Source organism: Mytilus edulis, chromosome 9 (assembly GCF_963676685.1).
Source record: "Mytilus edulis chromosome 9, xbMytEdul2.2, whole genome shotgun sequence".
In the NCBI taxonomy this organism is placed as follows: domain Eukaryota; kingdom Metazoa; phylum Mollusca; class Bivalvia; order Mytilida; family Mytilidae; genus Mytilus; species Mytilus edulis.
This window is the reverse complement of record NC_092352.1, coordinates 43,391,917-43,418,779: the sequence shown is the minus strand read 5'-3', so window position 1 is coordinate 43,418,779 and position 26,863 is coordinate 43,391,917. Positions and strand designations below refer to the sequence as shown.

General features: G+C 32.3%; 1 protein-coding gene across 10 annotated transcripts in view; it reads left to right on the top strand.

Annotated features, from left to right (window-relative positions):
• Nucleotides 1-26,863, top strand: part of LOC139488439 (SH2 domain-containing protein 4B-like) — a 50,906-nt gene that overhangs the window by 2,065 nt on the left and 21,978 nt on the right. For all 10 annotated transcript variants that reach the window (XM_071274037.1, XM_071274041.1, XM_071274033.1 and 7 more), the window contains exons 2-6: nucleotides 2,380-2,468; nucleotides 6,370-6,482; nucleotides 18,967-19,048; nucleotides 20,152-20,308; nucleotides 26,215-26,304. In XM_071274037.1, coding sequence (XP_071130138.1) covers nucleotides 6,384-6,482; nucleotides 18,967-19,048; nucleotides 20,152-20,308; nucleotides 26,215-26,304 — 428 coding nt within the window. In that variant the 5' untranslated portion in view covers nucleotides 2,380-2,468; nucleotides 6,370-6,383. The remainder of the gene's footprint in view (nucleotides 1-2,379; nucleotides 2,469-6,369; nucleotides 6,483-18,966; nucleotides 19,049-20,151; nucleotides 20,309-26,214; nucleotides 26,305-26,863) is intronic.

The following is a 26,863-nucleotide window of genomic DNA, read 5'->3' as shown; positions in this document are numbered from 1 at the left end:
TTATATCCCTTCTTAATAAGTCTATTCAAAGGTTTTGTAAGTTTCTGAGGTGAATACTGACACCTTTGTGCTTTATAAAGAATATTACCATAAAAAATTGGATGTGAAATACCTGAACGTATTAGAAGTCTGCATGTTGAGCTATATTTACGAATGATGTCTTTATACCGATGATAAAATTTAGTAAATGTTTTGACTAGTTATAACTGTATCTGGGCTCTACATGTATTTAGTCCAGTCAATTTAACATAAATTTGACCCTAACGTTGAGGTAATTGAAACAGAAGATTTTAAAGTTTTAATCTTTAGCATACACCTTATCGCTATTTGTCCGCCATTACTGGATATCACACAGGTTCCTGTAAAATCTTGACGTCATAAAACAAAACATCTGACGCCACAATGGAAAAGTGATTGTTGTATGTGTCAAAAGTTCAAGCGGCCGGGTCAGCCGGGATTAGCGATAAGATGTATTATACCCCAAATATACACAGAAAAAGTCCCATAAAATCTAACTTAAGTAAAACTAAAAAAAGCATGGTTTTAAAATTCCTATAGAGATAAATTTTTATTGATTTGGGAGATATTTAGAGTAAAACAAACAATTCTAAAGGTATTTTCATATCTTTTATCAAGCTACAACCTAGACTTCATAATTCATTAGTTGACCATTTATTAAATTTTTCAGCATGTCAAGGTCCTGAAGGTAAAGAATCTCAAATTGAATAAAACTTTTGCAATACCAAATTTTCACATTTTTTTCAAAATGGTCATTAAGCCATAAATTTGCAATTTCTGTTATGAAAAAAAAAATGTGCCAAAAAAAATTAAAATACATGTACCTATAACACTTCGGTTTTGTACATTTCATGAGCAGAAGATTATATAAGTCAAAAACGAACTTATACATGTAACCCCATCAAAGTATCATCTATTTTTTTACATGAATTTTAAGAAAACCATTACCAATCAAAAACTGACAAAAAAAAAGAATTATTTTTTGTGGAGTTATTTCCCTTTCCAATGTTAATTTCCATAAATTAAAAATGCTGATTTTAAGTTTTCCTCAAGTTAGATTTTATGGGACTTTTTTGTATGTATATTTGGGGCTAAATGCTGTAGATTAGAACTAAAACATTTTCTGTTGCAATTAGTTTGAGGTTCAAACTTAGTTTGACTGGACTAATTAAAGTTTCAAGCACTTTCAGAATTGTCATTCTAAAAGGTTTTATGTAAATAATTTATATTCTGAAGTACGTAACCAACTTATTAGATTTTAATTTCCAAATATTTTGTACAGTATTATAAGATAACTTTTTCTTGTGTTTGTCTATAGTATATAGAAAAGGCAAACGTGTCTACAAATATACAGCTGTTCTATATCCAGTTATATACTAAAACCGAGGGAAACGCATCAACTGAAAGAGGAAAACAATGAACACTGAACTCCATTAAAAACAAATAATTTGCCAACATGTGTACATAGAAATAGACTACCGGTATAAGATAACAACAACCATATTCCTAACCCGAATAATTCAGTCATTATATTCCGCTGATCTACAAAGGCTACATTAACGCCTGAACGTCTTCCTCGATCTAGACCGTCAACCAGAAAATTCACACCGCTATGCAAAATGGGAAATTTGATTTAAATTGGCAGCTAGAGAAGGAGGAGTTCCGGATGTTAATTGATGTTAATTAATTATTATCGGATTTGTGTTAATTGAACACACATGTTTGGTAAGACTATTACAAGACAGTTGCACAGACTCATTATCCTGATCGCCGCCGATTGGCTCTCTCTCACATAGAGGAGCCGACGCGGCCAATGGTCATAAGGAGTTCAAGCCCTCTTGTGGGAGAAAATCGGACATGGAAAGGGCTTGAATTATTCGAATTACCATATTCCTGACTTGGTTCATGAAATTAAGAAAAAAAAGTAGTTGGTTGAACTTGGTTTTATGGCTAGCCAAATTAAACCTTTTGCTTATATGGCAATGTTAAAAATAACATTTGTATGTACATGAGAGAAATGGAAACAGGTAGAATAAAAATTGACATACAAATATTAAAATTGATTTAATTTTTTACATGAATTATTATTAAACATGTTAAATAGCTTTTCTTTATTGTCAGATTTCACTGAATCAGTAATTATTGGGAGCATATACATTTTGTTTGTCACCTTGTGTAGGTGATAAACACAGATGGTAGAGGCAGTGGATTACCCTATAGCATGACATTACATGCAGCTAAAGGCATTCAATGGAGATTCAATGAACACTTAAAAATAAACCAGGAACTAATATAAATTCATATATATTTGAAGTGACTCTTTAATATAAGTACAATGTAGTTAATTTCCTTGTGTTTCAGATATCAAAGGTTTGATAAAGAGAAATAAGGCCAATTTCAGATGTTGTTATTTGAAACCTGGATAACAGACTTTCGTTAGTTTAACAGATGTAAGTTTTTATTTGATAGCTATTTCCTTTTATGAGAACTTTGTAGTTACTAGCCATGCTAGCTGGATGGTAACATTGATACAGTCATGCATGTAAACATTTGTACAAGGATGCAACTTGTGCATCCCACATACACAAAGTATATCACTTTAACCTTTGTACACTGTACCTTTAAGTTTTACACTTCATCACAGCTCAGATACATTTGTTCTATGTCATGTGAGTGGCTTTTGTTAACCTTACATTTTAAAGTTTAAAAATTTAACTATCTCAAGTGGAAAAAAATGTTGTGTTTTAGAATCCATGTACAATGTATTACAACAAAGTTTTCCAAGCAAGTAGACGGCAAATAAAACTTTGCAACAGTTACAATAGATAATTATGTTATGTACACAAATGTATGCTGTAGTTCTCAACAAAACAACAAACAAGTCCAAATTCTTCCTATAAGCCAATATTTCATCAAGGTATTTTGAACTTGTTTTTACAAACTTGAACCAAATAGACTGCTTATAGCAAAATGTAATTTTAGTTTTACATTTTAATAAATTTTAAAACAAGAAAATCATATATTTCAATTATTTGTCCAAATCGTAACAAGTGGCCCTTTCTAAGACCCCTTTCACACTAGGACATTTTTATCGATTTAAACTAGACCGGTTCACTTTAGATTGGTTTAAGGGCTAATGTGAACGCATTGAATCGATCTTCAATCGGTCTAAACTAAAACACCAAAAGAGGTAGTTTAGTTAGAATTGATCTAAAGTAAACCGATCTTACTTTAGATGTGAACGCAGAGATCTGTTTAAGGTAGATAGGGTGTCTTCCTCCATCTTGGATTTTGAAATACTAGAAAACAAGGTCTAGATCTTTGATGAAATGTGCAAATTTTTATAGTAGTAGGTAATTCATGTGTAAGAATTTTCATTATAATATAGAAAATGCCATGTTCGATCATATTTATGATTGTATTTTACAAAAATAAGAATTCTTTTGTTTGATTCATTTTTTTCCAACTTTGCCAAATAAGGGGAGTCAACTCAAATGCAAGGGCAGATAATCCAGATAGTGTTACTTTTACAATAGAATGTGTTAGGTATTTACCCATTTTTACATGTAGCAAGAAAACGAGTCCGGTGACCCCATTTTTTCTTTTCCTTATCTGAAAGCATAATATTGGAGCTATCTTCTCATATTTTATCTCAAAATTCTATGGTGTAGTTTGCGTTTTATGGCAGAAAAATGGGTTTTCCATGCATAATCTATACAAAATCTTGACAATTTTGAACAACCTGTAGCGTGAAAATAAGTCAGGTGACCCATTCTTTTTATTAATGTTTTTAAACAAGAAGGATATGAACTACATTTTGGCAAATTATCAAAAGATTCTATGGATTATAATTTAGACACCCCATCTACCTTAAACTAGTTCAATTGAATCGAAAATAAAGTATGCGCATGTATAGCAGCAAAACTATCTCAGAGGTTTGTTGTTTAACGCATATTTCTCTGTTCAAAGACCTTTAAAACAAACTGTAAACATGTTGTCTTCGCCATAGCATAGATTTGCGAAATCTGTGTCTTCTTTTCTTATGTTGATTTTTTTGGGGAAAGACGGCTTCAAGCCGTCAATTCCCTAATGGGGTTGGCCAGAGTATCATTCCCTCACGTCAATCATTTTGTTTAGATAGTTTGGAAACCCCCTCAAAATGTCATACTGAAATTGATGACAAGGAGAACAGATTGACTTTGAATTCATTTTTTACACATTTCCCTTCTGTTTCTCGTGAAATTATCGTATATTGAGCTTTCCCTTACATTATATACGTTTCTTTTACAGTCCGGAAAAATCAGTATTACGAAATATTCTAAATATATCTAACCTAGTGACGTCATTGTTGGAATGCCACATAGGGATATCCTTTATTCATTATAAAAACCAGTCGCAGTATTTGTATACTAATTTAAAATCCGTATTTGTTAAATGTAAACCTAATGATGTTTGCTGTAGTGTAGATCATTCACACACCAACATGCAATGCTTTAATCTGAGGCTATAATCAGATAATTTGTATGTCAACTTTCGCGGTAAACAATGTCAATGGGGATACATGAGATTGGGGAGAGAAACGGCAGTTTTCATTGTTTCTGTAAAGTTCTGTTTTTAGAATCTTCCTCCAATTCAGGAGCACCTCCATTGATGAGTAATTATACACTAAAATCAAAGTAAATGTTTCTGAACACTTAAAATGTGACATTAAGTATATGATAAGTAGTCTTTTATATAAAAAAATTTTGTGTACCAACATAATTATTGAAATGGTTAAAAAAAAAATAAAAAAAATTAAATGTTGCTTTTTGTAGTTTATACCTATTGAGATTGGGGAGAGCAACTGCAGTTTTCATTCTTTCTGTAAAGTTATGTTTTTAGAATCTTTCTCCAATTAAGGAGCACCTCAATTGATGAGTAATTACCCACTTAAATGACAGTTAATGTATCTGAACACTAAAAATGTCACATAAAGTATATATATGATAAGTAGTCATCAATTAAAAAATAATTTTGCGTACCAACATAATTATTGTAGTGGTCATTTTTTTTTTTAAATATTGCTTTTTGTAGTTTAAAGCTATTTATCATGTTTATTCATGAATTTTACAGATATATCAAAATATGGGATCTGGAAACAAACTTCACACAGCTTATATCAATCATATTTGATTTTATAAGTACATGTATCCCTGTGAGTTGTAACTGGGAACTTTATCAATTGAAAATCAAAACTGAATAGATTTTTCAGTCCTCACTTTCTTGAGAATACTGTCACAAAAAATTGAGAATGGTCTTAGTCTGCCGTTCAGTTGTACATAATTAAAATTCTAAAATATATTGTAGTAGTTGTTAAATTCAATTGAATTTTAGATAATTAACTCCCAACTTTAATCAAATGTTTTGATTTAGAAGGTGCAGATCTCATTGGTCCAAATTGTCTCTATGATGAATTCTTGACTAAGGAAATGAAAAAACAATAAACAACAATTAGTTTCATTATTGTTAGCCTTTCTATATGTTCTAGTTGTTCTTTTGCTCATTCTTTGTTTGTAGACTATGAAAAGATACCCCCCTAAAAATTGAAACAATGGCCGTCTTTTCCCTCAGAGCTCTTCAGCTCTTTGATTCTTTGCAGGAACCGCAATATTTCCGGCGTCGTGTTGTAACTTAGTTGCTACAGTTATTTTTTTTCAAAATTAAAGAAAACTGCAATAACACCAGTATCAAAATTTTAAATTGTGATTCAAGAGAAACAATAACTTTATCCAATTTTTTTTCCAAGTGTGTGTATCACTGTATCAGCACATGAATTTGATAAATCAGTTCTATTTATACACAGTGTTTACAGTTTTACGGGCAAAAAGGTTAGATCGATTGCGTTTTTAATTGTAGTGTGAACAGTAACATCCTAACATCAAATTCATATCAAAGTAAAGTTTAAGATCGTTTTTTTTTTTTTAATGTAATGTCAATCAATGGAATGGCCATCTGATTACCATAATTGCCTTCTGTGACTAAGTCTTAAGGGATTAAAATCGGGATCAGATATGAAATGTCCGGCTGGCTCAAATATTTTTTGGAAGCCCTGGTGTGAACGCAGTGGTTAATATTAGACTGATAGAGATCGATATGATTAAAGATAATGTGAACACTAACTGGTTTTAATTAGATCGATTCAAATTAGATTGATAAAAAAAAATGCTAGTGTGAACAGGGTCTAACGTATAAATCTCATCTATGCTGCAATAGCAGTTTGCATAGAATACTTTCAATTTACATTGTGTAAATATTATAAACAATGTATTCACTAATTTCAATAGGTACATTATGTAACACTTATCTTTGTAGAAAACAAAGTCATCATGTTGCAGGAAATCATAGAGAAGATGTACATAGACCCAGACCTTCTGGAAGAACTATCAGATGAACAGAAGGCCATTCTTTTCTATAAAATGAGACAGGTATAGTTAAAAGGATTGTCATGTTTAAGTTTAAATCTAATACTTGATACATTACTGAGAAATTATAGGTTAAGGGGGCTCCTGGGTATAAATCAAATTTTTTTTCTAATATAGGATTTCCCTATATTTTATTATAAATGAACTTTATCATATACTTAAAAGAAAAATGAAATAAAAAAATGGGGTCACCGTTCATTTAAGCTCACAATCTGCCTCAGGCATACATTTTTGTTAATATCCTTTTTTCCTGTTGAACTAATAGGAGAAATAGAGGTCATATCGAAATACAAAAATAAACTAATTACAGAAATCGCTTAGATTTTACAATTATTTAGTTTATGTACAGCTTATTTGAAAACAATAATAAAAAATATAGGTCACCGATGAGTTAAAAAAGATATTTCAAATTTAATGCCAAAAAATGGCATTTTTTGCACCAAAGGGAGATAATTTGGAGCTTTTTCAATGATATAAACATTTTAAAAGTCATCTGGGGTCAAGCCGAATCGATTTTTTGGGTTGATTTTTGTACCATATCATAGTGTAATAACTAATAGTAAAGAATAAGATTTGTAATGAAAAAAATAAAGGTTTAATTTTTTGCTGAAATGTTTGTACCCACGAGCCACCTTAAAATTATAGATTAAATATTTTTGCAGATAATTGAAATTGCAACTTACAAATCTCTTCTGAACTGTATTTTCCTGGCTTGTACTTGTTGATAATTTGTAAAACAAACTTTAAGTTATTACTTTTTTTCTCTCTCAGAAAGTCGAAATACAATTACATGTACTGGTATAAACAAAAAAAACATAGAAAAAATCATTTTGTGAAACTACAAAGATCATTTGAATTATTTAAGAAATGATAACTTTGTGACCCTTACAAATGTGCCACATCTTGTTCCAGAAAAATCTATAAATGTACAGGTCTAAGTTTCTTAGTGACATTCCATCTGACATTTAACTGGATGTACTGTAAAGTTGTGTCTGTTGGACTTCAGCAGCTTTCAACCAACATATAAAAACTGTCGATAAACTCCAGTGAGTTGCATTACAGTGTTCTCCCCAGGCCTTTTTAGCGTCACGGCACCGCAACGCTACATTTTCCTCCTGTGATGCTATAATAATTTCTGCGACACCATTATTATTTTTAGGATGTTATTTTTCCTATTTCATATCGCAAATTCATGTCATAAATTTTGAACTTTCATCAAATTACTGCTTATGATCATAAAAATTATATCACCTTTAATTGTAATCCCTTCAAGTCGGAAAATAGAGTCAATTTAGAGTGATTAAATAGGTGTTAATTGCCCTTTTGGGGATAATTGTTTGGATACGAATACCCCAAGCCGACACTTGTGACATGATTTATACCACATGGTCTGCAATCGCAAATTTCGACAAGGAGAAAATGTAATCAGAAAATCATAAAAAATTTGAAATATATGTTTGCAGAATGGAAATTCAAAGAAATAAACAATTTTTCTCTTTTAAAAAGAGGTTTAATGGTCGTATCTTTTTATAATCTCTTTCTCTTCCTGTACTTCTTGTAGTTCGAGAGCTAAATTTTTGATTTTGAGCTAAATAAGTTTTGTATTTTCTTTAGAAAGTGATCATAGTAGGCTTTAGTTTATGTTTCATCCATTTAATGCATCAAAAACGTCATATTCATTCCTAATCTCTTGTCAAACATTGTTTATTTTCATATTTTTTCATAGCCTTCGGCGGCCATTGAATATTTTAGTGTAAACTACTGATCGGAACCGGACCAGATATGGGCGTTTTTCAATAAAAGCGTTCCTTTCAGACCTAAAAAAAATGGAAAATCAACTAGTCTAAAATTTATTTTCAAGAGTTATTTTGAATACCTCTATTATAGACTTGTTTGTAAACAAAAAGTGCAATCTTAAATACTCTTTAAAATTATATTATTTTCATAATTTGTGTACTGTTTCGTAGGGGACTTTTCTACGAAACTGCTTCTAAACACACATATTTTTGCAATTTTAAATGTTTCCTATAGACATTCCAGTTTGTTTACTTTATATACTAGAAAAATCTCATTTTTGGAAAGTTTGCTATAGCTTCCTATTGCTACTTTCCTTAGGCGTCGGTCTCAAACTTCCGGTTGACAGATTATCGCAATATATTCTGCTCCGAGATAGTGTAGTACTAGTGTTTGAGTTCTGATTCTTGGAAGATTCTTTTAAAATTTTGAGTAACTACTGTTTTGACTGAAAAGATTACAGCTTGAATAAAAAGAAATGAATATTCACCGACGATTCAGATGAATTTAACTTCATTTTAAAAATGAGTATTACAAACACTACTTCGCGGATCTGCCATGCGCTGTAGAGAAAATCACAAGAATTCTACGCGAGATTGCGTTTTCATTCATTCATGAATATTTCATGAATGAACATTTCCCCGCTCTACTTTTACCTGTTTACTATATGTACGTACGTAAACGTGGTAAAATCCCGAGTGTATCGAAAGAATCGGGAATGACTGTTTAAAATGCGAGAACAAGTTTGACATTTTGACCAAGCCGTCGGATAATTGAAAAGTGATAATGGTTTGTTTAAACAAAACACAGATGAAAGAATATAAAATACTCGATAATTATATTATATGTCTAACGTCTCACGCCAAGGTTGAGTAAAGGTAAAAATGACCGGCTTTAATAAAAAAAAAATAAAAAAAAAATGCATTGTTTTTGTCTTAACATCGATCGGAAGATTTTGATGCCAAAAATCATTTGAAAACTTAATTCCCTTATTTAAATACTAATTGTTTCACATTCCAATGTGGATATAAGGAACTTTACTCGTTCAGCATGCTCAAGTGGATCAAACTGACAGCAGAAAAACATTGACCCAATGTCAGTTCTTCTTCACGGTCTTCTTCCAATAATTTACATCATACCACATCTGGTGTGTTATTGTAAATTCATATAGCATCCGTATTAAAAGCAACCGAGTCAGCATCCACTTCTTCGAATATTATAGCTCAGGGTATCAAGACAAGTTCTATGGAAATGATTATAAGGTTCATGATGTGTACCCTTTGGCTAAAATGGCTGCATTTTCACCTCAAAATTTAGATAGATTACAGACAAACAGCGGCCTGTGCATCTGGAAAAGTTTTAAGGCATACCATGCCCTACCCCATAGAAAAAGATGACAAAATTCCAGTGGAATTCCACTGGAAAGCCACTGGCAAAATCAGTGGATTAACCACTGGATTCCAGTGGAATTCCAGTGGAATCCAGCGGTAAAAAATGTCTGGCATTCCACTGATCTACTGGAATTCCACTGATTTACCAGTGGTAACTCCAGTGGAATGCAACAAGTTCCAGTGGAATTCCAGTGGTATTTTCTCTGGCATTCCACTGATCTACTGGAATCTTCACTGGTAAATCAGTGGAATTTCAGTAGATTCCACTGGAATTATCACTGGTAAATCAGTGGAATTCCAGTAGATTCCACTGGAATTATCACTGGTCAATCAGTGGAATTCCAGTAGATCAGTGGAATGCCAGACAATTTCTCTCCACTGGAATTCCAATAAAAAATTGTTGTATTGAATAATTTGGGGTCACAGTACTTGTTTTGGAAATTAGGGTTTCAGTAAATCATGCATCATGCTAACTCACAGTTTAACAAAAACAACCATAAATCTTTGTGGTATGATCATTCTTTAATCTTCACTATAAAAAATTCATTTCTACTGAAAGTACAAATATAATGAAGCAATTATAATATCCACACTATAAAAATTATACTGCATGAAAATTCCAATTTAAATAAAAAACTAAAAAGTTATGAGACATAGGATCAGCGTTTTCTTCAGAAAATTTGTTCAGATGGGGATATAATCACAAGCCCGCCTTGTTCTTAAATTGTATTAAAGAATACACCATTTTTGAAGGGGCATTAATTGAGAGGGATCTCCGTCATCCCTTGCTCTGAAGAAAACCCCTGAGGATGCCCCTATTGTTTTCTACACCTCTGAAACCGCTTGGCCAATTGGAACCAAACTTGGTCACAAAAGTCTTTGAGCGGTCCCATTTCAAAATTGTATCCGTCATGTCCACACATGATCCAAGATGGATGCCATTTTGGGAAAATGTATTCAAAGATCTCCTCTTCTGAATCTACTGTACCAGTTGGAACCAAACTTGGTGACAATGGTCCTTAGGTGGTTTTCTTTAAAAATTGTATCCGACATGTCCACCAGCAGGGAACATAGTTTAACATTGGACCCTAGGGGAAAAGATTGCTCATTTTGTTCCAATTTGTCAAAAAACATGGACGGTTGCTGCTGTTGGGTATCCAACAGGTTACCAGGTGTGCGGCAAAAAACATGGACGGTTGCTGCTGTTGGGTATCCAACAGGTTACCAGGTGTGCCGCTCCAGGCTCCAGGGAGCCTCTGGTTTTAGGCCTTATATATATTGTTTGTTCAATTATTACACGTTAATTTTGTATTTTTTTATTTTGTAATTAGAAATGTACATATGTCATTTGGGATCTATGCATTGTATCAGTATTTATGTTTATAATTCATATAGATTTACTTAAATTATATAAATTTAAAAAGGGCATGTTGTTTGTTATATATTATATTGTTTGTTCAATTATAACTTAATTATATGTACATTTAAAATAAGATATTTTTTTTTCCTTTTGATAGTGAGTCCCCCCTGCGAAATGATTATGAATAATTCATGAATGTTCATGGATGATTCATGAATGATTCATGAACCCAATTCATGAATTGTTCATAAAAGATTCATGAACAGTTAATGAACTAGACATGAACTACAAATGGACATGCATGTTCATGAACCAGTGAATAATGAACTATTCATGAACAGAAAGTGTTAATGAACTCTTTGGTTCATTAAAGTTCATGAACAAAAATAGTTCTTGAACTTTTATTATTCATGAATTGTTCATGATTTTATAGTTCATGAACACGCTTGTCCATTTGTAGTTCATGTCCTGTTCATGTATAGTACATGAATTTTTTATGAATGATTCATGAATTTGTTCATGAAATATACCAGTCCATGAATCATTCATGAACACATGAACTACTGTGTTCATGAACTGTTCATCAGTAATTTAATTCATGAACATTGTTTGTCCACTTGTAGTTCATGAACTGTTCATCTAAAGTTCATGAAATTATTAAAAAGGATTTTCTTGAATATTCATTTTTGTGTTATTATCATAAGTAAACTTCTCTTCCTGTCTGTAATTGAAATTGCTGGACTTCCAACTAGAAATGCTACATAACATCTTGGTGAAGTTGTTCTGCTTGAAATTCTTCCCAGTTGAACAGATCTTTTAATCAATAAATGCATCTAAGTTTCCCCCTGCAAAATCAAAAATCACTCCACAAAGAATCAAAAGTCCTTGATATTTGTTTTAAATAAACACTCAAGATTAAACAGTTTCTAACAGGTATAATACAATGTAATAATTTAATTTAATAATTGTTGTTTTTATTAAAATACCAATAGAGTAAGATTAATAACATGAATACTACTTGCCTTTTCATGACATTTCAAATAATGTACCCCCCCCCCTTTCCCCTTTTAATTTGCCCACACACAATCATAAGAATGGCTGAAGCATGAATTATGTTTACCTTGAAATAAAATATATTGTACAAATCTATCAGTTATTCCTGAATGGAAAACATGAAACCAACACTGTAAAATGTAAAGGTTACTTTCACTTTCTGGTGTTTTATATTTATTATAATTATTATAATGCTTCAACAAATAGTTATTCAGCAAAAAAAAATAATCAAAAATATATATAATTTACTTATCTGATAACAAATCTGCTTTATTTTGACAGCTATATTACTTCATCTTCATTTGTATTGTAAGCGTCAAAACCACCATTTTGCTGACGTAATTATGACGTTTTTCTATTCCCAGTCACTTGTAATCATTTGTCTGCATTGCAATCTTTTGTCAAAGTCATTGAAGCGTTTTACAATAGGTAAACGTAATTCATTAAATATGATAATTATTGACACCGGTCTGCAATGTTTGGGAAAGAATGAATTGTCATTAATAATCTGGGCTTTGTTTCCAAGTTCCTCTATGTGCCGTATGATGGTTAAGAAAGGCACATGTTTGAACTTGGAGAGACAATCAGAAATTACATCTTTAGAAGAAAGAAATTAAGTTTACCATTGTCATGATTGTAAAAACGAAACATGAGAAACATCTCCAGCTCAAAGTAAGTTACAAAACTTCAAAGTTAGTCCCAAATTTTGTATGACTCTCAAAATGTAACACTCTTCTGGTGTAGTATGAAAGAAAAAAAGAAAAAGGTGCTGAGCTAATTTCTGTTGTTCAATGAAAAGGAAATATTTTTTATGGACATACTTTTGCTTATAATTACTTAAGCTTACACTACATTTGTAAACACATTTGTATCACATGTATTGAAGTAATATGAGCTCTACCTGCATGCTGTGAAAGGGAACTAATCAAATCTGTATGATTTTTTTTTAATTTTGCCTCTGCCATAGCGGAGGGGCAATAAGTTTTACCCTTGTCCCTCTGTATAGATGTACATGTACATTGTACGTCCCAAAGTTGGTTTCAATTCTTTAAACTTTTGGGGAGTCGCAGCACAGCAAAAGTGAGTATATCAGTGGTTGTCGTTTGTTTATGTGTTATTTGTTTTTCGTTCATTTTTTCACATAAATAAGGCCGTTAGTTTTCTCGTTTGAATTGTTTTACATTGTCTTATCGGGGCCTTTTACAGCTGACTATGCGGTATGGGCTCAATGCTCATTGTTGAAGGCCGTACGGTGACCTATAGTTGTTGATGTTTGTGTCATTTTGGTCTTTTGTGGATAGTTGTCTCATTGGCAATCATACCACATCTTCTTTTTTATATATTTATATTTTTAATGCTTTTTGATAAACAGACATGTACATGTATTTACACTTTTGCTATTCAACTGAATTTTGTCTCAAAATGATCTCAAGATCTGTAAATGAATAACCTGGAGGTCATGCTAAAAGCACTTTAATTGTGATGTCATAATACAATGTATAGATGTTTATGAGAACTTGTATGACAGTCAAATTTATGAATTTATTTATGAACTTAATGAATTCATTTATTCATTAAAAGTTCATAAAATGTTCATGAACATGTGTTATGAACAATTTATGAACATTATGAACTGACTCACAGTTCATTAAAGTTCAGAAAATATTCATGAACTGCATTTTATGAACTATTCATGAACTAAATTCATGAACAAACTTAATGAACTCATTATGAACAGTCATGCATTGTTCATGAACATTCATGAACAGTTCATGGTGGTTCATCATCAGTTCATGAATTTCATCTCGCAGGTGTCCAGTGGTATTCCACTGATTTTTTTTCCCACTGGTATTCCACTGATTTTTTTTTCCACTGGTATAATTTATTCAAAATTCCAGTGGAATGCATCTTTCCACTGGAATTTCAATGGTAACTCCACTGGAATACCACTGGAATAAGTCATTCCAGTGTTGTCCAGTGGTATACCACTGGATTCCAATGGTATACCACTGGTTTCCACTGGAATACCAGTGATATTTTCTATGGGGTATGTTAATAGATTTCAATTGCTTTGTCACCCAAACACAGAGGCAATGATTACCGTAATATATCAAATGAATGGCTTAAAACAAAAATTCTCAAATGTTCTTAACTCATAAGACAATGCTTAATTTCACAACAGTAAATAAATGTGTTACAGGTTATAAGCACCTCTATGAATCTAGTGTATATAAACTTTTTATTCCTGTGTTCATACTGCTGTTGTTATGCTCCCACCGTATTGAGTTTTATCCTTGTTCTGCTGTAAGTATGTATGTCCTTCCCTTACTTGTACGTACATGTACCACCGTACATCCAAAAATTCCTTTCTGTTCTCTTACTTTAGTTTGCCTGAACCAAATTGTATGAAACTTATACGCAATGCTTATAACCACAATTCACAAGTCAAGTTTGAATTTTAGTTGCGTCACTTACCATTCTAGCATTTTATGCTACTTTACAAAATTTTAGTTTCTGTTCTCTAACTTTAGTTTGTCTTAACCAAATGCTATGAATCTTATACACAATGCTCATTACCACAAACACTGATCAAGTTTGAATTTTGGTGGCGATAGTTATACCATTTTAGAGTTATGCCCCTTTACATATGTAAAAAATTGCTGACTATTTTCGTTTTAGTTATCTAACTTCAGTTCGCTCAACCAAATGTTATGAAATTTATACAGTGTTAATACTTTTAACAATAAAACAAAGATCAATCTTGAATTTTGGTGGAGTAATTTTTACTGCTCTAGGGTTTAGCCTCGTTACAAATGGTACCAGATGCTCCGCTGGGCACATCTTTATACGACCACAGAGGTCGAAACCCTGAACAGTTGGGGCAAGTATGGACACAACATTCAAGCTTGATATAGCTCTGAATTTGGATTGCGATCAAATTTTTGACATAATATATAGGTTTCTGACACAAAACAAATGTCAAGATCTAACAAATCTATTGCGCAATACTGTGTAATTAGAATGTATACACAATGCTTATTTATACCCCATAACTCAGATCAAGTACACATTTTGGTAGCGTCATGCACATTTACAGTTCTTGAGTTGTGACCCTTTATAACATTAATGCTAGAGGGGGCATCATTTGTGTCCCATGGACACGTTCCCTATTTTAGATAAAAGCCTTTAATATAAATTCACTTTCATTACATTTGTATTGATTTAAGTTACTGTAATTGTCTTATTTATAAAAAAAAGGATGTGGTATTTTTTGTAAAGAATCAATGCTATCCAAAAGAGTTCAAAGGAGGAAAATGTATTAATAACTATAGGCCACCATATGCTCGTCAATAATGAGAAATATCTGTACCATATACATGCAGAAAGCTATAAAAGGCCCCGATAGGAAACATGTGGAGCAATTCAAACAAAAAAACTTACGTGTTAATTTACTAAAAACAAATATGAAGGATCTAAACCAATAGAAAAATACTAATTCACAGGCCCTTGATGTTGACATGGCATGTTAAAAAGAAATTATCAGAGCTTTCTGTAAATTTCAAAATTTTAGATCTACAGTTTTAGGTTGCAATAGAAAATATCAAAACTTTTTATAACAAACATGAAAAAAGTGATTTTTGATAATTACTGACAAGACATTGGTTTAGTTTAAAACATCCAAGCTGTGATGAAATACATTTTTGAAATAATACACGTCTATAACCTTTTTGGAATAATACACAGCTACAGTTGCAAACTTTCCAGAGGTGCTATCCAGCACTTTGATTTTCTGAATTGGAGAACCATTTTTTATCGATAAAGATTAGACAGTACTTCACATATGAAGGTACAACTCATGTTACGTAGTGGACATTTTGATGCGTTTCGTAGTTCACAAAACCGTTTCGTAGTGGACAAAAAGTTTCGTAGTTGACATCAACCCTATTCTATGTTAATAAAAACATAATAAAAATTACATGAAACTAACCGTTGTTATTAGCTCACCTGGCCTAAAAGGCCATGTGAGCTTTCTCATCACTTGGCGTCCGTCGTCGTCGTCGTCGTCTGTCGTCGTTAACAATTTTTCAAACATCTTCTCCTCTAAAACTACTGAATGGATTTGAATGAAACTTAGCATGATTGTTCCTTAGATTATCCTGCACAAAGTGTGTGCTTCGATTTTTGATCCGTCAAAAAACATGGCCGCCGTTACTTAAAATAGAACATAGGGGTCAAATGCAGTTTTTGGCTTATATCTCAAAAACGAAAGCATTTAGAGCAAATCTGACATGGGGTAAAAATGTTCATTAGGTCAAGATCTATCAGCCCTGAAATTTTCAGATGAATCAAACAAACCATTGTTGGGTTGCTGCCACTTAATTGGTAATTTTAAGGAAATTTTGCAGTTTTTGGTCATTATCTTGAATATTATTATAGATAAAGATAAACTGTAAACAGCAAAAATGATCAGCAAAGTAAGATCTACAAATAAGTTAATATGACCAAAATTGTCAATTGACCCCTTAAGGGGTTATTGTCCTTTAATGACAATTTTTCACAATTTGTTCATCACATTTGCTAACTTTAAAAAATCTTCTCCTCTGAAACTACTGAATGGATTTGGATGAAACTTAGCATGATTGTTCCTTAGATTATCCTGCACAAAGTGTGTGCTTCGATTTTTGATCCGTCAAAAAACATGGCCGCTGTTACTTAAAATAGAATATAGGGGTCAAATGCAGTTTTTGGCTTATATCTCAAAAACAAAAGCATTTAGATAATTTAGCAATTTGTTCATCATGTTGACTTACTTTAAAAAATCTTCTCCTTTGAAACTGCTGTATCAATTTCAGCCAAACTTAGGCTAAATGAGTTTCAGAGTATCTAGTATAAATTTTATATTTCATTTCCTTGTATGTCAGAAACATAGCTCCTATGGCTAAAATAGAACATAGGAGAAAATGATTTTTTTTTTGCTTTTGAAGAAAATAGGACGATTCAAAGAACATTTAAATAAATTGAAAAAGCCAAAATAATCATTGATGAGAGATTTAACCAAAAAAATTAAGGTGAGCGATTCAGGCTCTTGAGAGCCTCTTGTTTGCTTTGCACGAATATAATTGAAAAAAGAGTAAAAAAAGACTGCATGGTAGTGGTAGTGTCCACTACGAAACGTTTTTTCTCCCAAACTTGTTTCGTAGGGGACCGTTTCGTAGGGGACGTATTCACATGTTTTATTTTTTTCTCACAACCCCAATATTGCAATAGTAACAAGACTGACTGTATTCATCAAAGCGTTATTAAGCTGTACACTGATATTTTTTTCATAATTTTAAAACCAGTTACTGAAGGAGATTTGACCCGTTTCGTAGTGGACATTTACAAAAATACGGTATCACTCTGGTCCATTTGATGTGCTCAATTTTTCTTACCAACAGTTTAATTGCCGTTATAAAAGCATCATTTCTTTTGTAAGACCCTAATGTTTATATCTCTTGCAAACAAAAAATTACATTGATTTTATAAAACTGTTTATAAGCAAGTTTTAATGACTTTGTTTCGTAGTGGACATTGTGTTAGGGACACACCTTCTAAAAATAAAAAATCCTATGTTAAAAGCTGTTTATTAAAATATGTTGGCTCTAAACATACTTTTGAATTATTAAAGAACTTATATTAAGTAAAATTAATATTTATTTCTACATTTTTTTACGATATTTGAGAGTATGAATGTTGAACAGGCGGTCTAGGGACATGCCATTGTGGTTGTTTTGGACCATTCAGGAATCAATATCTTATCAATCCCTCTAAAAAATAAACTGTTTCTTTACTTAAAAATGTTATATCTAATTCAATGTACTGACTGCACAAAAAATTACTTGCAAAGATCAAACACATTTTTTTTAAAGTGGCTGGGACAAGAAAGTACGTTTTTATTGAAAAACGCCCATATAACAAAAATCCGCATTTTATGATAATAGCTGCAGATGCACAAATGGCACAGTAGACAGAAAAAATAAAACCTAAAGAGAAAACCACGCATTAACAGACTATTTGTTAGATAACTTTGTTAAAAATATATATCATTTTGATAAAAAGAAACAACTGGGACTAATTCATTGAGTTACATCAACTAATATATTTCATAGACATGATAAAGAAAACGTTTTTGAATTTAAATTTTATTGCCATATGAGACTTTCTCTTCCCTTTTTTTTCTTTTGATAAGAACCATTTTTTCCCTAGATATTTAGTGTAATTGTATCTATACAGTTTGCTCTATAATAATGATAACCCATTCATTCATTTAGTTGGGTAGGTAGGGTAACTTGAACATATATATTTTTATTTGGCCCAAGAGGTGAAAAATAATTAAGTAACTATAAATGAATATAGTAAACATAAACTGAAAATACTGTTATTATGGTAATAGTTTAATTGTATTCTCAGTAAAGAATTCAACAATATAAACACTCAGAATAGGATGGAATAGAATATGTTATTCATCAAACAATAACATATATAACGTAAAGGAAATAGAGCATCGCCACGACACGATAAATGACATTGAAAAAAATACAGTTTATTTTTTTTACGCCAAATGTGATGCTATCCAAAATTTCTGGGGAGAACACTGCCAATGACTGCCTTACATTTGAATATATGATTGTTTTGATGGTATTTGCAGCCTCTCTTTAGTTTGAACATGTTAAATGATAACTGCTAGTTTTTAAACTAAAGAGATAATTTAAGAAACTCAGAGATCCTTGTATTAATGGATTACCTATTTTATTGTAATGACTGTCATTTACTTATAATGTTTGGTTTTATTTAGCCTCAATTAGAAGGCAAATTTTTTTCTGAATTAAATTATATGTATTCTTTACAGGAACAAGTGAGAAGATGGAAACAGGAAGAAGATAAGAGAGAGGCAGATGAGAAAAGGAAACCAACAAAACCATCAAAACCAGGTTTGATATTTGTTTTAGGAAAGTGGGAGACGTAAGGTGTATTTTATTGTATATTTGGCAACAGTCCAATGAAATACTATGCTATACTTCATGGATTTATCTGGTATTCCACAGGGTCTGGTATTTGGACCCATTCCCAATGGAAATACCCCCCTAAATTTTCTAAATTTTGATTTATCTCAAAACTACATAATTCATGACAGCGATGCTCATTTTGTTCTACCACAAACTTTTATGTTGAAAATCCACAACAAGTTATTTGTAAAAACCGATTAGAATCATATCTGACTGACAAAAACAACTTTGACAAATGTACACTTATGCAATACCAGATTCAGGAAGCAAGTTTATCCAGGGCTTGCCGATCCAATTCAAATAAATAAATTTTTAAAAACTCACAGCAGGGGACAAAATAAAGCTGTAAGATAAAAACCTTGAATTAAAAAAAAGGACATACATGTATGAAATATAGCAGAAACAGGAAATATTTTAATCAGAACACTCAAAGATATTTTTTCCCTAAAATATCCAGAAAAACCCATGTACTATGGTTTCATTATTTGAGAGATTGTTATTAGTACACTTCTGGAGAAGCTGTAGGGTATTTTAGGTTTGCACTGTCTGTCATCTGTGTGCTCAACTTACCACACTATTTTCTATAATTTCTGAATGAATTGATTAGATACTGCAACTTTTGTGTGTAGAAATATTAAGCAAATATAAAATGTAGGGCATGTGGATTTAAATACATCAAGTCGATTTAAAAATCAAGAAACTAAATGGATGCCATGATAGCTTCAAAAGGAAAGCTAAACATAAAAAAAAAGTATCCATAAGAATAAGTCGGTTTACAGTATTTGGTTTATGATTATATCATACAGATCAGATTTGAATTTATTTCCAAATGAGTGAATTCTTTGGTAGTTGTGGCTCTTGCACATAGAAAATTGCTTGATATTCTGTATTATCATTTTCTAGCATAAAATCATCAATAAAAATATGACCTGGTTAGGTTGTCTGATATTTTTACCATTACAGACAATGACACACTTCTTTCCTTCAATCCTAGATCTGCTCAGTTTCAGATTATTTTGCAATTTCAGGTACGAAAAATGTATGCTTCATGCATGGAAAGGATGGAAAAGAATGGGTATGGGTAATGGGAGACCACAGAAATGATAGAACAATACAACAAATATTGGATGATGAAGCTCAGAGAAATGCTGATACACAGGCAGATATTGAATTAGAAAGACAAAGGTCAGTAAAGTAGGTCACACAGAAAGAAACTAAGGTCAGTAAATAGGTCACACAGAAATAAAGGTCAATAAAGTAGGTCACACAGAAAAAATAAAGTTCAGTAAAATAGGTCACACAGAAAAAAACAAAGGTCAGTTAAGTAGCTCACACACAAAAATTAATAAAGATCAGTTAAGTAACTTGCACAGAAAACAAAGGTCAGTAAAGTAGGTCACACAGAAAAAAACAAAGGTCAGTTAAGTAGGTCACATAGAGAAAACAAAGTCAGTTAAGTAACTCACAAAGAGAAAACAAAGTCAGTAAAATATCTCACATAGAGAAAACAAAGTCAGTAAAATAGCTCACATAGAGAAAACAAAGTCAGTAAATTAGCTCACATAGACAAAACAAAGTCAGTAAAGTAGCTCATATAGACAAAACAAAATCAGTTAAGTAGCTCACATAGACGAAACAAAGTCAGTTAAATAACTCACAAAGAGAAAACAAAAGTCAGTAAAGTAGCTCACATAGAGAAAACAAAGTCAGTAAAGTAGCTCACATAGAGAAAACAAAGTCAGTAAATTAGCTCACATGTAGAAAACAAAGTCAGTAAATAAGCTCACATAGAGAAAACAAAGTCAGTAAAGTAGCTCATATAGACAAAACAAAATCAGTAAAGTAGCTCACATAGACGAAACAAAGTCAGTAAAATAACTCACAAAGAGAAAATAAAGTCAGTAAAGTAGCTCACATAGAGAAAACAAAGTCAGTAAAGTAGCTCACATAGAAGAAACAAAGTCAGTAAATTAGCTCACATAGACAAAACAAAGGTCAGTAAAGTAGCTCACATAGAGAAAACAAAGTCAGTAAAGTAGCTCACATAGAGAAAACAAAGTCAGTAAAGTAGCTCACATAGAGAAAACAAAGTCAGTAAAGTAGTTCACATAGAGAAAACAAAGTCAGTAAAGTACCTCACATAGAGAAAACAAAGTCAGTAAAGTAGCTCACATAGAGAAAACAAAGTCAGTAAATTAGCTCACATGTAGAAAACAAAGTCAGCAAATAAGCTCACATAGAGAAAACAAAGTCAGTAAAGTAGCTCACATAGAGAAAACAAATTCAGTTAAGTAGCTCACATAGACAAAACAAAAGTTAGTAAAGTAGCTCAAATAGACAAAACAAAGTCAGTAAAGTAGCTCACATAGAGAAAACAAAGTCAATTAAGTAGCTCACATAGAAGAAACAAAGTCAGTAAAGTAGCTCACACAGAAATAATATAGGCCAGTAAAGTAGCTCACATAGAAAAAGCAAAGTCAGTAAAGTAGCTCACATAGACAAAACAAAGGTCAGTAAAGTAGCTCACATAGAGAAAACAAAGTCAGTAAAGTAGCTCACATAGAGAAAACAAATTCAGTAAAGTAGCTCACATAGAGAAAACAGTCAGTAAAGTAGCTCACATAGAGAAAACAAAGTCAGTAAAATAGCTCACATAGAGAAAACAAAGTCAGTTTAGTAGCTCATACAGAAAAATAATGTTTGTAAAGTAGGTCACACAGAAAAAACAAAGTCAGTAAAATATCTCACATAGAGAAAACAAAGTCAGTAAAATAGCTCACTTAGAGAAAACAAAGTCAGTAAATTAGCTCACATAGACAAAACAAAGTCAGTAAAGTAGCTCATATAGACAAAACAAAATCAGTTAAGTAGCTCACATAGACGAAACAAAGTCAGTTAAATAACTCACAAAGAGAAAACAAAAGTCAGTAAAGTAGCTCACATAGAGAAAACAAAGTCAGTAAAGTAGCTCACATAGAGAAAACAAAGTCAGTAAATTAGCTCACATGTAGAAAACAAAGTCAGTAAATAAGCTCACATAGAGAAAACAAAGTCAGTAAAGTACCTCACATAGAGAAAACAAAGTCAGTAAAGTAGCTCACATAGAGAAAACAAAGTCAGTAAATTAGCTCACATGTAGAAAACAAAGTCAGTAAATAAGCTCACATAGAGAAAACAAAGTCAGTAAAGTAGCTCACATAGAGAAAACAAAGTCAGTTAAGTAGCTCACATAGACAAAACAAAAGTTAGAGACTTCCGGTGACAGCCATGTTGTGAGACGTGTAGAAAAATTGCTCCTGGTAAATTGTTTGTATCTGCCTTATATTTAACATTTCAATTAAACAGAGTAATACACAGAGCGTAATATTCATATAGGATTTCCTTTTTACACTGAACGAGGTGACTTTCATTCAATTATCTTCTTAACTAACCAGTCTTTAATCGGCGATTCCCGCCTCTACCTGTTTAAACAATAACAATGGCTGATTATGAGTGCAAAGATTTTGCCGACATTGGGAAATGTTTCCAGAAACTACATATTTATATAAATACTGAAGTGGAGAAACTAAAAGAAAAACAAGAACAGATCGACGAGAGGGTTAAAGTTCTTGAAAACCAGGCCGAGTTTGCCAATGGTGAGCTCCATGATATTCACAATTCTAAAATCCCCAACTTGGAGTCACTCATTGCCGAGGAGGCGAATGAACGTCTGAAATTGGAGGTGTGGGGAAGAAAATGGAATTTGGTTATCCGTGGGATTGAGGGGAAAGTCGGTGAATCCCCTAAGGTCACTGAAAACATCGTCCGTATATGGTTGCATAATGACAAAAAGGGGCTTGGGTTTACTGCTCCGCAGGTGAAAGGTATGCTATTTACAGCAGTACATAGATTGCCGAATGGTCCTGAAAAGAAACGCAATATAATCCTTAGGCTATCAAACTTGATAGATAGGGATGATATCCTTAGTGCTGCCACAAAACTGCCTAGGGGGTGCGGATACAGTGTGGTACCGGACCTCCCACCCTCACTTGCAGCTCGTCGCGGTGAACTCCTGGCAGAGAGAAGCAAGATGTCCAATGAGGAAAAAAGAAAATTCATACTTGTGTACTTGAAAGATCCACCTTTCGTCCAACTCGTAAAGAAAAGATCGTAAACATTACGCGTCTAGTATAGAGATCGTTTTGAAAATCGAATAATTATCGCTCACAAGACTTATTGGAACATTGTAATAAAAATGATGCTACTTTTTCTTTTTTTTTCACCTTTAGTTACTTTTTTTGTTAGCTTGTTTATATTTTTATTTTAAATGTACCTTTTCTCTTTATTTAGTTTTGTACTGCGCCAGGCAAAATTATATGTAACACTATTTGTGTTAATCGTGAGTTCTCCTCTCAGTATTAACTTTTTTTAACGTAAATAGTGGGTGTGGCATAGTTGTACATTTCACATTCCTGTAGGCGGAGTCTTGTGTATTCATAATGTAAACATTTGGATACTCGGAATCTCTCTATAGTCTTGTTCTGCTACAACCACACAACACAATGGAAGCCTCCGTGGATAAACACATGTTATTATTTAATCACAAGTCTCGTCACATAAGTGCTGTTTACATGTAAAAACAATAAGAACAGGGTTTACCCTTCCACCTAAGTCCTACACATGCATCTTTTGATTTACTTATTTTTTTCAAATTTCAGATCCCGAATTCATACAATAAGTGTTAATTATATTTATAAAGTCAGTAAAGTAGCTCACATAGACAAAACAAAGGTCAGTAAAGTAGCTCACATAGAGAAAACAAAGTCAGTAAAGTAGCTCACATAGAGAAAACAAATTCAGTAAAGTAGCTCACATAGAGAAAACAAAGTCAGTAAAGTAGTTCACATAGAGAAAACAAAGTCAGTAAAGTACCTCACATAGAGAAAACAAAGTCAGTAAAGTAGCTCACATAGAGAAAACAAAGTCAGTAAATTAGCTCACATGTAGAAAACAAAGTCAGCAAATAAGCTCACATAGAGAAAACAAAGTCAGTAAAGTAGCTCACATAGAGAAAACAAATTCAGTTAAGTAGCTCACATAGACAAAACAAAAGTTAGTAAAGTAGCTCAAATAGACAAAACAAAGTCAGTAAAGTAGCTCACATAGAGAAAACAAAGTCAATTAAGTAGCTCACATAGAAGAAACAAAGTCAGTAAAGTAGCTCACACAGAAATAATATAGGCCAGTAAAGTAGCTCACATAGAAAAAACAAAGTCAGTAAAGTAGCTCACATAGACAAAACAAAGGTCAGTAAAGTAGCTCACATAGAGAAAACAAAGTCAGTAAAGTAGCTCACATAGAGAAAACAAATTCAGTAAAGTAGCTCACATAGAGAAAACAGTCAGTAAAGTAGCTCACATAGAGAAAACAAAGTCAGTAAAATAGCTCACATAGAGAAAACAAAGTCAGTTTAGTAGCTCATACAGAAAAATAATGTTTGTAAAGTAGGTCACACAGAAAAAACAAAGTCAGTAAAATATCTCACATAGAGAAAACAAAGTCAGTAAAATAGCTCACTTAGAGAAAACAAAGTCAGTAAATTAGCTCACATAGACAAAACAAAGTCAGTAAAGTAGCTCATATAGACAAAACAAAATCAGTTAAGTAGCTCACATAGACGAAACAAAGTCAGTTAAATAACTCACAAAGAGAAAACAAAAGTCAGTAAAGTAGCTCACATAGAGAAAACAAAGTCAGTAAAGTAGCTCACATAGAGAAAACAAAGTCAGTAAATTAGCTCACATGTAGAAAACAAAGTCAGTAAATAAGCTCACATAGAGAAAACAAAGTCAGTAAAGTAGCTCATATAGACAAAACAAAATCAGTAAAGTAGCTCACATAGACGAAACAAAGTCAGTAAAATAACTCACAAAGAGAAAATAAAGTCAGTAAAGTAGCTCACATAGAGAAAACAAAGTCAGTAAAGTAGCTCACATAGAAGAAACAAAGTCAGTAAATTAGCTCACATAGACAAAACAAAGGTCAGTAAAGTAGCTCACATAGAGAAAACAAAGTCAGTAAAGTAGCTCACATAGAGAAATCAAATTCAGTAAAGTAGCTCACATAGAGAAAACAAAGTCAGTAAAGTAGTTCACATAGAGAAAACAAAGTCAGTAAAGTACCTCACATAGAGAAAACAAAGTCAGTAAAGTAGCTCACATAGAGAAAACAAAGTCAGTAAATTAGCTCACATGTAGAAAACAAAGTCAGTAAATAAGCTCACATAGAGAAAACAAAGTCAGTAAAGTAGCTCACATAGAGAAAACAAAGTCAGTTAAGTAGCTCACATAGACAAAACAAAAGTTAGTAAAGTAGCTCACATAGACAAAACAAAGTCAGTAAAGTAGCTCACATAGAGAAAACAAAGTCAGTAAAGTAGCTCACATAGAGAAAACAAAGTCAATTAAGTAGCTCACATAGAAGAAACAAAGTCAGTAAAGTAGCTCACACAGAAAAAATATAGGCCAGTAAAGTAGCTCACATAGAAAAAACAAAGTCAGTAAAGTAGCTCACATAGAGAAAACAAAGTCAGTAAAGTAGTTCACATAGAGAAAACAAATTCAGTAAATTAGCTCACATAGAGAAAACAGTCAGTAAAGTAGCTCACATAGAGAAAACAAAGTCAGTAAAATAGCTCACATAGAGAAAACTAAGTCAGTTTAGTAGCTCATACAGAAAAATAATGTTTGTAAAGTAGGTCACACAGAAAAAACAAAGTCAGTAAATTAGCTCACACAGAAAAACAAAGTCAGTAAAGTAGCTCATATAGAAGAAACAAGGTCAGTAAAGTAGCTCACACAGAAATAATATAGGTCAGTAAAGTAGCTCACACAGAAAAAAATATAGGTCAGTAAAGTAGCTAACACAGAATATTTGGTACCTACATGTATATGCACATATAGATACCAAAATATAACACATACTTATACCCAAGCACATGTAGTACGTGTCAATGAAAAAATTGGTTCCTAATGAGGCTATCATACTAACAGGATGTCATATGAATTTCATTCACAATAAATTTGTTAATTCGATTTTACTCTGTAAATCAGGAGAAGTGAAGAACAAGAATTTCAAAGGAAAATGGAAGAAGAACAAAAAAGATTTGAAAGAGAGAAGGCTGAACGAGAAGCAGAACTCAAGTTAGTTTATAACAGTGTATAAATTAGGCATAAAGCATGAAATGAAATATTGGTCGGTGGTTTGTCTAAAATGATTTCTTAAATCTGATAGATTGAAGATGTATTAAAAATAAAGGGATATAAACAAATATTATGAAGTATATGTGACAGTCTAGTAATTATACCCCCGCTTTAAAAAAGGGGGGGTATACTGTGTTACCTCTGTCTGTCCTTACGTCAGTCCGTCAGTCAGTCCGTCCGTCCGTCCCATGAATATTTTTCGTTGCATTTTTCTCAGGAACTACAATACAAGGATTTCTGAAATTTGGTTTCAGGGTTTATCTAAGTCAGCTATACAGTGTGATGTGTTTTCAGATTGATCACTTGACAACTTCCTGTTTACCGACACTTGTATGATTTTACACATGATAGCCAAGGTGAAGATTTTCGTCACATTTTTCTCAGGAACTATAATACAAGGATTTCTGAAATTTGGTTTCAGGATTTATATAAATCAGCTATACCGTGTGATGCGTTTTCAGATTCATCACTCGACAACTTCCTGTTTACCGAACACTTG